This window comes from Salmo salar, chromosome 20 (genome assembly GCF_965601325.2).
Source record: "Salmo salar chromosome 20, fSalSal1, whole genome shotgun sequence".
Lineage (NCBI taxonomy): Eukaryota > Metazoa > Chordata > Actinopteri > Salmoniformes > Salmonidae > Salmo > Salmo salar.
In genome coordinates, this window is record NC_138310.1 from 66,620,944 (window position 1) to 66,634,041 (window position 13,098).

A 13,098-nucleotide genomic window follows, 5' to 3' on the forward strand; every position below is an offset into this window, starting at 1 on the left:
AGACGGGTGATAAGCTGTGCCTGATTTTCTCCAGACATAGCATTTTGCATTCAGGTCAAAGAGTTACATTTTTTGTCTCATCAGACCACAATATTTTGCCTTATGCTCAGTCTCTTTCATGTGCATTTTTGCAAACTCCAGGTGTGCTGTCATGTGCCTTTTTCTCAGGAGTGGCTTCCATCTAGCCACTCTCCCAGAAAGCCCAAATTGGTGAAATGCTGTAGACTGCTGTCCTTCTGGCAGGTTCTCCCATCTCAGCCAATGAACTCTGTAGCTCTGTCAGGGTGGTCATTTGGTTCTTGGTCACCTCCCTTGCCTAGGTCCTTCTTGCCCAGTTTGGACAGACGGCCAGCTCTAGGCAGAGTCTGGATAGTTACATATTTTTAAAATTTCCCAATGATGGAGACCACTGTGCTCTTGGAAACTTTCAACACTGGAAATGGTTTTATAACCTTCCCAGATATGCTTCATCACAATTATATCTCAGATCTAAAGACAGTTCCTTGGACTTCATGGTATAATTTCTGTTGTTAAATGTACTGTTAACTGTGGGACCTTATATAGACAGGTCTGTTTCTGCCTAAAACAATTTCATGGACCACAGCTGGACTCCAATCAAGTTGTAGTACGTCTCAAGGATGATCAAAGGAAAGTTGATACGCCTGAGCACAATTTGGACTGTTAAAGCAAAGGACTGTATTTCATTTAAGAAATTTGCTCAAATCTATAAAAACATGTTTTCACTTCGTCAGTATGGGGTAACGTGTGTAGATGGGTGAGAATTTTTATTTAATCCATTTTGAATTCAGGCTGTAACGCAACAAAATGTGTATTACGTCAAAGGGTATGAATACTTTCTAGAGGCACTGTATACTCTACTGACCGCTAGCTCGTCTTCGTCTGAGTTGAAGAGGTTGTCCAGATCGTTGATGGACACAGCCAGGTCTGTCTCATGGATGAGGCTGGTGGAGGGTATAGGCTTTCCAGCCGCACCCTGACCATCTGCACACACAAAGGAAGTGCCGTCAGTAACCACTCTGGATGACCATTTTATTGACATTCCACTCGTAGTTTTATAGGAGTGATTTAAAAAAAAAAAGTATTCAACAATAAAAGGAGGAAATGCTCACCATCTGCTGAAGTCCCACTGCCATCGTCACCCTAAACAAACACCAGCGTAAAAAAATGTGTTATTCTCTTGGCATCTGCTACATCACTGGCTCCCAACCAGGGGTTACTTGGTCTATCCACAGTGGGTACTTGAGAAGACCAGAAGCTTACTGGTAAAATGTACATGGATACTTCAGGGGTACTCCAGGCAGAGCAAAATTCAGTTAGTGGTACAGTAAGCAAAAAATGTTGGGAACCACTGTGCTACATCATCCCATAAGAAAAACAGTGGCATACACATGTCAACTGAACTAACAAATCCAACCACATTAGGTAGGATTAGGAAAAGGGTGTAGGGATAACTATGGAATTAATTCTTAGAAACTCATGTTTGATACTCACCTTGTGTCTCTTGCTGGTCTCTCTCTCCGAGCCTGGTTTGTCCTTCTTGTCAGTGAAGGTGAACTCCTCGTCTCCCTCCACGAAGGCGTAGGGGTCTGGCTCCTCCTCCTGGTCCTCATCAGCCATGGCAGCTGCCAGGTGGCTGTTCCTCCTCTGGGTGTAGGTTCTCACCAGGTCGTCAGACACCTTAAGAGGCCTGCCAGAGCCAGACATCAACCTGGGAGGAGACAATGTTACGTAGATGTTCAGCAATCATGTGAAAGGAGGGGAAACTGCATATATAATGCTCAAAGTGGATGTACAGAGAGGGAGAACCCAAATATCTATCATAGCCACTCATCACCTTGGTGCTTGTAGTAAGGTTTATCATTACATCTTGAAAGAGAGGATGGGGTAGTGTACTCACTCTGTGACAGAGACAATGTTCTCCTGCCCTCCTCCTCCCCCAGAGTCATCCTGTAGTTTGTCCACAGGCAGCAGTGGTGTCAAGAAGTCTGAGGCCTTCTTCCGTGGCAGGTTGAAGTACTTCCAGGGGTTGTGGGCTGAGTCTTCGTTGGGGTTGATGGCTGAGCCCACGTACGCAGTGGGTTCCAGGGATTCAGGGTAGGCAGGGGGGAAAGGCAGGGGCAGATCAGATGAGGTCTTCTGAGGCAGCAGGCAGGGCTCAGAGGAGGGGGGGTAGAAGTGTTGGTGGATGGGCGTGGAGGAGCTCTTCATGGCCCCAGGGTCTTCCTCTCCGTGCTCGCAGGGGTGGGGGCTGAGAGGTGGGGGCTGGGGGGAGCCGGCCAGGTCTTGGGGGGTCCCGTGGGTGTGCAACATGGGGGCTTTGGAAGGGGCTGTGTCTATGTGGTGCAGGCTGGGGTAGGGTCCCTCATCCTGGGTTCTCATACACAGCCTCCGGGGCTCCATGGCCTGCTCCTCAAACACATAGCTGCGGTGGTGAAAGGGTGTCTGGGGCCTCTTCTGCTGCTTCTCCCCCTTCTCCAACTTCTCGCCCAGCTTGTGTTTGGGTGGCGGCTGTGGGGGCTTTCCCACTGATGGCGGGTTTCCTGAGGTGCTGCCTGATCGTTGCTTCTGGTTTTTATGCCTGAGGTGAAGAGTCAAAATATTGGAATAGCAATTTACTGAATGTTCATTTCCAAGATGTTTGTGATAAAATCAGACCCCTAAAGGACTCTGGTGGTTTACAGGGAAAAATTCACATCAGCCTAAAACACATGTCAAGCAAGGCCCGCAGGCCAGATCTGGCCCATGACACATTTCTATCTGGCTTGCACAATGATTTGGGTTGTCAATTCATTTTGGCCTGCTTCCATACCGCCCACGACGCTCTGCACTACAAGTCCCAGCAAGCACTGCCAACTTGATGAGCTCCAAAGGCAGTGCATTGCCAAACACACACCCCTCCTCCCAGACCCACACATACACCCACCCAACCAGGAGCCAGCAAGTGCGCTGTATCACCTCACTAAACATTTGCAGCAGCCAAGCTGTTTTCCTTAATGGTACTGACCGAATCTTATACCAGACCGAAAGTTTAAGTTGTAGGCTAAATGTTGATGCCAAGTTTCAGTTCCAAGAGGTCATTGCTGTAGCCTACAGACAATGCCATTTTGAATGTCAAAAAGTTATTAGATAAAGGATTCACACGAGTATAAATGAATACTAAAGGACACACGTGAGTACGAGTTAAAGGTTGAGTCATCTACTTTATGAAGTTACAGCTTGATATGCTGTCCCATTTACAGCACAGCAGAGGGAAAGGCACAGGCAGTCCTCCTAAGCTACTAAAATGTTTAATTCTGGCTTCGGTTTATAAAAAAAAAAAAAAAAAAATGCAACAAAACACTTAAAATATTATTTATTTGGGGCACAGCATGTTAGCCAATGCACATCTGCAAGCATAGGCTGGACAAATATTATTTATGTTAAAATGCTATATTCAGCATCCCATGTAAATGTATAAGTGGACATCATAAAGGGGCATATTTATTTTATAAAAACGGTCAGTTTGGGTTGCAGTTCTATTCACGTTTAATTCTAAAAACAAACATAGGCCATGTCTGGACCGTAAATTCATTGTGTTTTTTTTCAATATGGCCCGTGCTGTGATTGAGTCTGACACCCCTGGCCTAAAACCCCCACCGTTATAATCAAACGTGATCCACAGTACCTTGAACAGTTGCAGTGTGCTCTATGCGATGACTCCACAAAATCCCATACTCCCGTTTTGTCCCCCTCCTCCTCCTCCTCCTCACAGGTGCCATTGGTCAATGTAGCAAACTTCCTCCTGACAAAGAACCAGACAAACAGAGCTCAGCAGACAGACTCTCCTTCAATAGACCAGTAGTATGATATGAATCAGTAGGGTGAGGTGACGGGTAGTGTACATACTTGCTCTGGGCCCGGTTGGTAGTGCACTCCTGCCACACGCTCTCCACCACCTGGGCAGCCAGCCTACGGGGGATCTTGCTGCCGTGGATACCGCTGCTGTTGGAGCTGAAACCATCCACTGTCAAGCATAGCTTTAACCACCTCTGGGCTGCCTGATGATCTACAGCAGAAAAGATAGAGAAACACTTAAGTGATAATGCCCAAGAAGCCAGTGTTTGGAGGATATACAGTATTGGCAGAGGTGTTAGCCCAGAGACGAAACACTTAAGACTGGTTACTTTTATAAGACTGGTTACCAACATACTCAAATAATTTACATATTTTAATTTAAAGTTATTCTGATCAATTTATTCATACTATTTCATCCTTCCACGAGACATAGTCCTGACACAAATCTAGGGTTGCTACCCGTGCCGGCTGGTTGTTCGTTCTATCGGTTAGGTTAGAACCAGTCGTTAAAGTATTTTTGTTTTAAATCTATGGATCGACCCAGTCGTTTGTTCTAAAAGTGCCACGATGGCTGGTAACGTTCTTATCCCTTGCTTGCTTGCCAGCCAACTTTGGCTAACAGTCACGTCAAACAGCACAGCAGCAAAGTAGCTGAATATTGTTTAAGCTGTTTTTCTAGTAAAATAATTTGGGATAGATCCATAACAATGAACGCGCTAATGATTTCGCCTGGCATATAACATTTGCTCTCTCGCCAGGCCACTGTTCAAAACAGATTGCCAACTGCACAGCTAAAACAAAAACTTCAAACTGAAGCTGGAATGACAGCAAACTAGCTGCATTTTGTGATTTTCTATTGACATTTATGTAAACTCAGCAAAAAAAGAAACATCCTTTCACTGTCAACTGCGTTCATTTTCAGCAAACTTAACGTGTAAATACTTGTATGAACATAAGATTCAACAACTGAGACAAACTGAACAAGTTCCACAGACGTGACTAGCATAATTGGAATGTGTCCCTGAACAAGGGGGGGGGGGGTCAAAATCAAAAGTAACAGTCAATGCAGCTGGTGGCCACAGCAGATATTAAGTACTGCAGTGCATCTCCTCCTCGTGGACTGCACCAGATTTGCCAGTTCCTGCTGTGAGATGTTACTCCCACTCTTCCACCAAGGCACCGGCAAGTTCCCGGACATTTCTGGGGGGAATGACCCTAGCCCTCACCCTCCGATCCAACAGGTCCTAGACGTGCTCAATGGGATTGAGATCCGTGCTCTTCACTGGCCATGGCAGGGCACTGATATTCCTGTCTTGCAGGAAATCACGCACAGAACGAGCAGTATGGCTGGTGGCATTGTCATGCTGGAGGGTCATGTCAGGATGAGCCTGCAGGAAGGGTACCACATGACAGAGGAGGATGTCTTCCCTGTAACGCACAGTGTTGAGATTGCCTGCAATGACAACAAGCTCAGTCCGATGATGCTGTGACACATCGCCCCAGACCATGACTGACCCTCCACCTCCAAATCGATCCCGCTCCAGAGTACAGGCCTTGGTGTAACGCTCATTCCTTCGACGATAAACGCGAATCCGACCATCACCCCGGTGAGACAAAACCGCGACTCATCAGTGAAGAGCACTTTTTGTCAGTCCTGTCTGGTCCCTGCGACGGTGGGTTTGTGCCCATAGGCGACGTTGTTGCCAGTGATGTCTGGTGAGGAACTGCCTTACAACAGGCCTACAAGACCTTAATTGCCTACCGTCTGTAAGCTGTTAGTGTCTTAATGACCGTTCCACAGGTGCATGTTGATTAATGGTTTATGGTTCATTGAACAAGCATGGGAAACAGTGTTTAAACCCTTTACAATGAAGATCTGTGAAGTTAATTCGTAAAAATCCAATTATCTTTGAAAGTCAGGGTCCTGAAAAGGGGAAGATTATTTTTTTGCTGAGTTTATTATGCCGATTCATGATAATTGACTGGCTCGTCCTGACATCAGACACGTTCATTACTATGGGACAGCTGGAAATCGAATGTAATATTGAAACAATGTTGCAAATGTCAGAGACCGACAGCAAGGTTAATACAAGTCTCCTTAATACAAATCTTTTAGTGTAGATCTATTACATAAATTGCCTGGCTGGGCTGATGAGACAGTGGATTGAACAGTCAGATGAAACAGTAAATAGGCATTACAACGTCATAGATTTAGCCAGTGGTAACTTCTGGAATAGACATCGCCTGGAAGGCGGTATTTAACCAATCAGCATCCAGGATTAGACCCACCCATTGTATAAATGAATATAATACTCAGTATTAGTAAATCCTTCTTACCAAAATAATCAGTTATGAGTTTCATGTACCCATCTAGGGAGTTTTTCCTAGCCACTGTGCTTCTGCATTGCTTGCTCTTTGAGGTTTTAGGCTGAGTATCTGTATAAGCAATTTGTAAAAAGGGTTTTATAAAATAATTAAACATTGATGCGTTCAGGTTCAATCATTCAAAAGATGGACACTGAAGCCAGACAGCTACTCATACCCTATTTCACCTGCAGTGTTTGTGGTGCTAATAGACTAATTAGTAAATGGTAAGGCTACCTGTTTGGGCCTCCTCTGGTGATGTGGGAGGGGTAAGGGTGACAGAGGACATGGCAGGGTCTCTGTGGGCCCCCTGGCCCTCACACAGGATGGCTGAGGGGTTGGCTGAGCCCTGGGGGGCTAGGGCAGGGAGGTCTGACTGGGGAACCAGTACTAGACAGGCAGGGTACACCATCCTCACTCCAGCTGGAACAGATCAGCACAACACATTTAGTCAGTGACAGCCTCCTTCAGAAAACACACACAATTGCAATACCACATACTAACCATGAAAATAACACATCCACACACTGGACAACACACTCAACTGTAGCAACATCCCCATCTTACCAACAAGGACCTCCACGGCTGCTAGTGAGTCGTCCTCCCAGTCTGCATCCTTCATCTTGTCCTCGGGGCGGTCCTTGGCGCTGGGGCTGATGGGATAGAACTGCCTCCACTCCTCAATGAGTTTCTGGGTGGGGTGGTCAGACATCTTGAAGGACTGGCCCGTGACCGTCCCGTTCAGACCGTATGGACTCAAGATGACTGTAGAAAGGGGATATGAAGTGAGGTAAGCACAGGTCAGAATAGAGTCTTGACTAGAGATAAATGAATTATAAGAGCAGGCTAGACTATGCTTGAATTATAAATACTTCAGCGACATTGCCTTTGACAAAAAAAGATCATTAATATCTATGGAAATTACAGTATCTAACCAATGACAGGTAGTTTAACTGTTGTATCAATAGGCCATGGCTGGTTAAGACCCACCTTGCAGGGGGCTGGCATTCTGCAGTGCCAGGCTCAGGTGCTCTTCACTCAGCCGCTGGACAGACTGGTGCTGGGCAATCTCTACGCTGGTGCACACATTACTGTCCCCGTGCAGGAAGAAGGTGAACGCACATGACAGGTGTTCACTGCAGAAGGGATGGAAAAACACAGTCAGTCTCAGATCCATCTGGAAATATAGGTAAGACATTCTTCAGAGAAGCAATCCGAGTGAAACACAAGATTCAATGTCTTATCAGATACAGAAAGCAAAATAATGATTTATTCTCATTTGGATTCACTGGTAACAGGACAAAATTACAGATTTCCTAAATGCAAAAGAGAACAATTAAAATGGTTTAACAGGGAGGTCTGTTGTCCTTGACCTGACAGGACACTTCAGACATGAAAGAAAAAAACTATACCAAAACAATCTACAATCATATGAGGCTGTTAGCAGCGTTTGGGCTGGAAATGAAACTGAAAGGTAAACAAAGATTTGCTGCTGTATGCAGAGTAAAGATCTTCTTGCATGATTTCTTGACAGACGGAGCAAGTCAGGATACACTGGTTTATTACAATCGGTGCCATCTTTCTTTCTGCCTGAGGCTCACTCATGTTATACGTACACTGAACAGTTAACAACAGTAAATGTACGGATTAAAAAAAATAAAAAAATACTTCCAGGGTTTTCTTCTGGATCAAAAAGGAGCGTAGGTGGTGGGTGTGGCGTGGCAATGGGTGCGGTCGGCACTGCTGAATCTCTCTACACCACCATCTTGGCTGTGTAGGTATTTTTAAGCCAATCTGCAATCCTACAATTTTCACCATGTAGTGGAGATCATGAAATTTGCTACAAAAAATATATTTTCTACATATTCTGCCATGGAGTAGAGAGAATGTTATAGTTTTAAAGTTAATTTCCTGCAATTGTATGCATTTTGCCATGGCTAATGCTGTGTTCTTATGCTCAAACATAAAATCAAGACTGCTAAATTAATTATTTGGGGGATTTTCAATTTTCCCTGTCTAGATTTTATGTTGGTGATTGAGAACTAACAAAGACATTATTACAAAAAAATAGGTCTATTATCTTTTCAACATACTTTATATGTGGTTTTAAGTTCACACCGAAAGCATTTGTCCATCCCAAAAGTGAATTTTTTTTTTTAAATTACTGTTTGGATGCTTAGGTGGCCCGCCCAAGGATTAAAATGGCTGAAAAATCCCCCGTTTTCCAGTTAAATCATAACAAAAACCTTGATTTTCTATAAAGTTCAATCAAAAGGTGGGAATGTTGGCACGAGAAGGCACAAGACAGGGTTATCAATGTCAAACTAATCTTTACAATCAAAGCTTTTACAGTCTGTGTTACATAGATAGCAGCTCCAGTACTTTGCTGGAAGGATAATAGTCTCAACATCCCAGAAATACAACTGAAGACTGTATGACAGGCTATTGGTCTGTTCCTAGAGCGACAGGCCCATGTCTTCACCACAGAGAAAGCAGCTGGAAATCCCGATGAGGGCGCTCCGCTAAAACCCGCCCACAAGAAAAGAAAACTGCTGGCCCAAATGCGCTCCGTTCTTTAAAATCACAATTTAACCAACACCCATCTATTTTTGTGACTACCTGGACCTAGCAATTGGTTTTTAAGTATTGAAACCAAACCATATGGATTCGAATGAAAAGTACTTGAATAAACATGAAACAGTAAATATAAGCAGCGAACATCATTTCAAATAGGCTACATGTCATATTAAACAGCATATAAACACTAAACAGGTCAGTAGCCAGAAGGAGGAATTAAAATACATTATTTTGGTAGGGTACATTATTTCATTTCATTTTTACATTTATATTTTAGTCATTTAGCAGACGCTCTTATCCAGAGCGACTTACAGTAGTGAATGCATACATTTCATGCATTTCTTTTGTTGTACTGGCCCCAATCAAAACAGAAAGCTCCTTGAATGTGGGAATATCCCAGGCCTATTAGGCCAAAATCAATTATGGCTTATTGTATAAATAATACAACGGAAATGAAGTAAACATTTAAGAGATCTGATTTTTAGTTTACAAATACTTTTCTACAATGATACAGTTATCTACCCACCACATTCCTTTATTTTAGCATGTGCACACAATAAGTACACCATCTTGCTTTTGGGATATGTGTCTTCAGATTCCACAATGATTCTTTAGTTGTGGACACTACAATCACCGCACTCCCTCTCTTGGTACTCATCTTTGTAAGTCACCTTGATTTAGCACTTGTGTGCTTTATTAGTTTCTTTATGAAAATATTTAGCTAACTCCATGACAGTAGCTAAAGCAAGGGGCTATAGTAGCACACAAGTAGACTACAAATGCATGCTGGGGCGGACATGCCCTGAGCTGGTGAAGAGAGCGCTCCTAGGCACGCTCCGCTTCTCGCTCTGCTCTACTCACATACTGACTTATAAGCCATTAAAACCTACTTCCAGGTCACAATGACTGCTTACTGTGAGGAAAATGGCCATTAAGGCCTGAGGCCTGGCCTTCAACCAGCATGGACAACAGACAGATTATTTTAGTTTCAGTTAAAAGTGATCCTCCAAGACACCTACTTTCCTTAAATAGGCCAAAATGTGATCACCTAGTTAAAAATAACAGAGACTATTATAGAATTGAAATGTTGAAACAAGGCTTTATTTCCTCACTAGTGCTGCACAGCCAAGCAGGCTAAACACACCAAAATAGTTCCTGTTGACAAGGTTTGTGTAAAACCACAATGCAGACTCAGCATTTTCCAAAGACCAGACAGAGTACAGGCGACAGTGAGACCGCTGAATCTCACTCACACACCAACTCTCATTTTCACCAAGTCCAAGGAGGCACTGCTCTTCAACACCCACTTGTAGATGTCTTCAACCTGAACATTGTGGACAATTCTCACACACTTCACACCCGTAAACACACCATGACAGCTTAACACCCCAGTGATCATGCACTGCTTGAATTACCAGGGCAGACAAAACAGGCAGGGCTCAAATTAGCCCATTAGGGCTCTCCAGGATTCCCCCAGGCCCCATTTGAGTGCAGGGGAAGCCAAAACTGTGATGTCATTCCACTTAAAAGCGCCTGCATGCTTCCCAGCCGAAGAGTTCTTGCATATATTATGACTACATTTTGTGACGGTTTTGTTAGTTTTGGACTTGTCAAGGTTTTATTTATTTATTTAGGCTGTTAGGGTATATTTTTTCAGGGCGCAAGTCAATGTCTACGCCCCTTCATCTAGGTTTGGTCAACAGTAGGGATTCTTCAATTAAGTATTTTTTGTCATTCAAGGAGACTTATGTTTTCGCGCACTTTTTTTTCTCCTCCATTGAGAAATACAACACCAAACATCTTAGATGTAAAATTGCTCGACTAAGATCTTCTCTGCAAAAACCTCAAAATGAATGACAGATTTATTTGAATAAATCTGACTATTTTGAGGAAGTGTATACTGGCTAGGGCGTCTCAAATTTACAAACAGTACTATTGGTGTTTTTTTCACGTTTTACAAGCTAAGGTCTTTTAAGGGCTTATGAGAGCACACTCGTTGGGTCAGCCTAGCCGCCAGGCAAACTAAAGCATGCTGACGCATAACAGGGCAAAAATGAATACAGTATGCATGTCTACTCTCAGCAGCAGAAAATAATTATCTGCTGCTTGTTCAGCCTGAGATAGGCTCCGCATAGATTCCCTAATGTTTCCAAAATATCTAATGGCAGTGTAGTAGTTGTCTGGAATCTGAGGTAATTTATAGATTAGAATCTGTGCAGGGCTGACTCACGTGAACAAGTATACATTCACCTGCCCCCAATAAAATACTATCTACGGACAACAGGAAACTCTCCAGACATCCAAGAAGTAATCCAGCAGGGCTATTAACAGAAAAGGATACTGAAGTGGACATGTGAATGGCTACTAAACATATGCTGCCTTTGAAGAGCCAAGTGTCCTAGGGGGATTTCACTGAATCCATCTATCCAATGAACCTCAGGGTTTATTTCAAGAATAAATCATAAGGGACAAAAGCGTCAGATAGGGAGTCAATGACGAAGTGTGTACATTTCTATGGCCTGTGTGTTACAAAGCATATGCCCGAACATCAAGTAAAAGGAAAACTATCACATTCACATGCTGACAAGATCAGGCACGTGAGTGGGTCCGCCATCACACAAATGTTGATTATGTCCAGCCACACCAGACACGATCAGGACACGCAGGTTGAAATATCAAAACAAACTCTGAACCAACTATACTCATTTTGGACAGGTCGAAACACATGAAACATTCATTGCAATTCAGCTAGCTAGCTTGCCGTTGCTAGCTAATTTGTCCTGGGATATAAACATTGGGTTATTTTACATGAAACGCACAAGGTCCTCTACTCCGACAATTATTCCAGAGATAAAAGGTTAAACCTAGTTAGTTTCTAGTTATCGCTCCTCCTTCAGTCTTCTTCTTTGGAGTTTAAAAAGTTGATTGCCGACCGCCATATAAGGTGCATTACCACCACCAACTGGACTGTGGACATCATTTCATCTTTCAATCACCCACGTGGGTATATGATCCAAAAAAACAATGAGGAGATGGGACAGGCGGGGCTTGCAGTGCGTCAAAAATAGAACAAAGTTCTATTTTAGAGCCTGGCTATGCAGACGCTTGATGACGCGAGCGAGCAGTTTGGATGAAATAGTCGAATAACGTGTACATTTATTTTGTAACGCGAGCGGTGTGTTCAGCATGTCAGAAACGGCTGAATTTCACACTAGACATTAATGCACGTCATTAACAACTTCCATTGGCATTCACTCAATTTACTATAGGCCTACATTTGTGGCCAACCAATTTACTTTCTTGGCAGATGTTTTTAATCCAGTGCAATACATTACTAAAACCAATAAGGAATTACACTGGATGAGGATGCCTGGTTGACCTGCTGTAGAAATTTACTAGAAAGTCACCACAGCACTCCGCAAAACTGATGAAGATATCAATGCACTGGTTACAGAAGAGGGTTAATATGGGGACTCTTACCTCTTACTGATGGGCTTCTCATCCTTCTCGTAGGGCTTGACAAACCACTTGCCAATACGGACAAAGCTGCGGTTCATGAGGCAACGCTCCAGCAGGTTGTGGACAGCTTTGAACAGGAGTGTGCGGCACTCGTAGGACAACCCGCTCTCCCACTCGCCTTCCTCTTCACCTGAGCCAGGGAGAGAGCAAAGACAGTCAGATAGCTGCTGAATGCTCCATCAACATCACAACTGTAAACAAGAACAAGGATTGGTGGTGTTGCCATTTGTTATGGGTTCAAACAAGATTGGATAGGAATTTTTGACCATCTGCCAATGTTTACGATGGAACTCAACACATTATGCAACCATGTAAATAATATGTTAAAGGGAAAATCCACTCAAAAACAGTCGTCAAACTGTGTAGCTTTCATGGACATTCAAGAAGCAAAGCGTCACCACCCACATAATCATGATGCATCATATCCAAAACATCATTTGAGTGGAGTTTCCCTTTAAGCTTTCATGATGAACTGTTGCAACAGTTTGACGGGTGGTGGGGATACAAAAGGGAATTTCACTTGACTAGTGTAGCATAGATACTAAACAAAAATGTTCACTTTGTTTTATCAGTGGCAAGGACTATAAGATCTAGCCACCAGGCAGCCACTTAGCTTCACCCTGTAGGCAGCTAACTACTGTAACAGGAGCTGCGACTTTATGATTTAGGCTTTCAGCTGACCGGTATCGTGGTGTGCAAACCCCCTCCCAACAACAAGTAGACCTTAAAACTGTAGGCCCGACATGTAAACTACTTGCATCTTTTGGTAGTGAAAGATGCAGG

General features: G+C 43.6%; 1 protein-coding gene across 1 annotated transcript in view; it reads right to left on the minus strand.

Annotated features, from left to right (window-relative positions):
- Positions 1-13,098, minus strand: part of LOC106581132 (mediator of RNA polymerase II transcription subunit 13-like) — a 31,896-nt gene that overhangs the window by 16,430 nt on the left and 2,368 nt on the right. The window contains exons 3-12 of the mRNA XM_014162953.3: positions 12,277-12,445; positions 7,210-7,355; positions 6,787-6,984; positions 6,457-6,642; positions 3,907-4,066; positions 3,686-3,802; positions 1,919-2,599; positions 1,513-1,729; positions 1,131-1,161; positions 884-1,002 (exon numbers count right to left, since the gene is read on the minus strand). Coding sequence (XP_014018428.2) covers positions 884-1,002; positions 1,131-1,161; positions 1,513-1,729; positions 1,919-2,599; positions 3,686-3,802; positions 3,907-4,066; positions 6,457-6,642; positions 6,787-6,984; positions 7,210-7,355; positions 12,277-12,445 — 2,024 coding nt within the window. The remainder of the gene's footprint in view (positions 1-883; positions 1,003-1,130; positions 1,162-1,512; positions 1,730-1,918; positions 2,600-3,685; positions 3,803-3,906; positions 4,067-6,456; positions 6,643-6,786; positions 6,985-7,209; positions 7,356-12,276; positions 12,446-13,098) is intronic.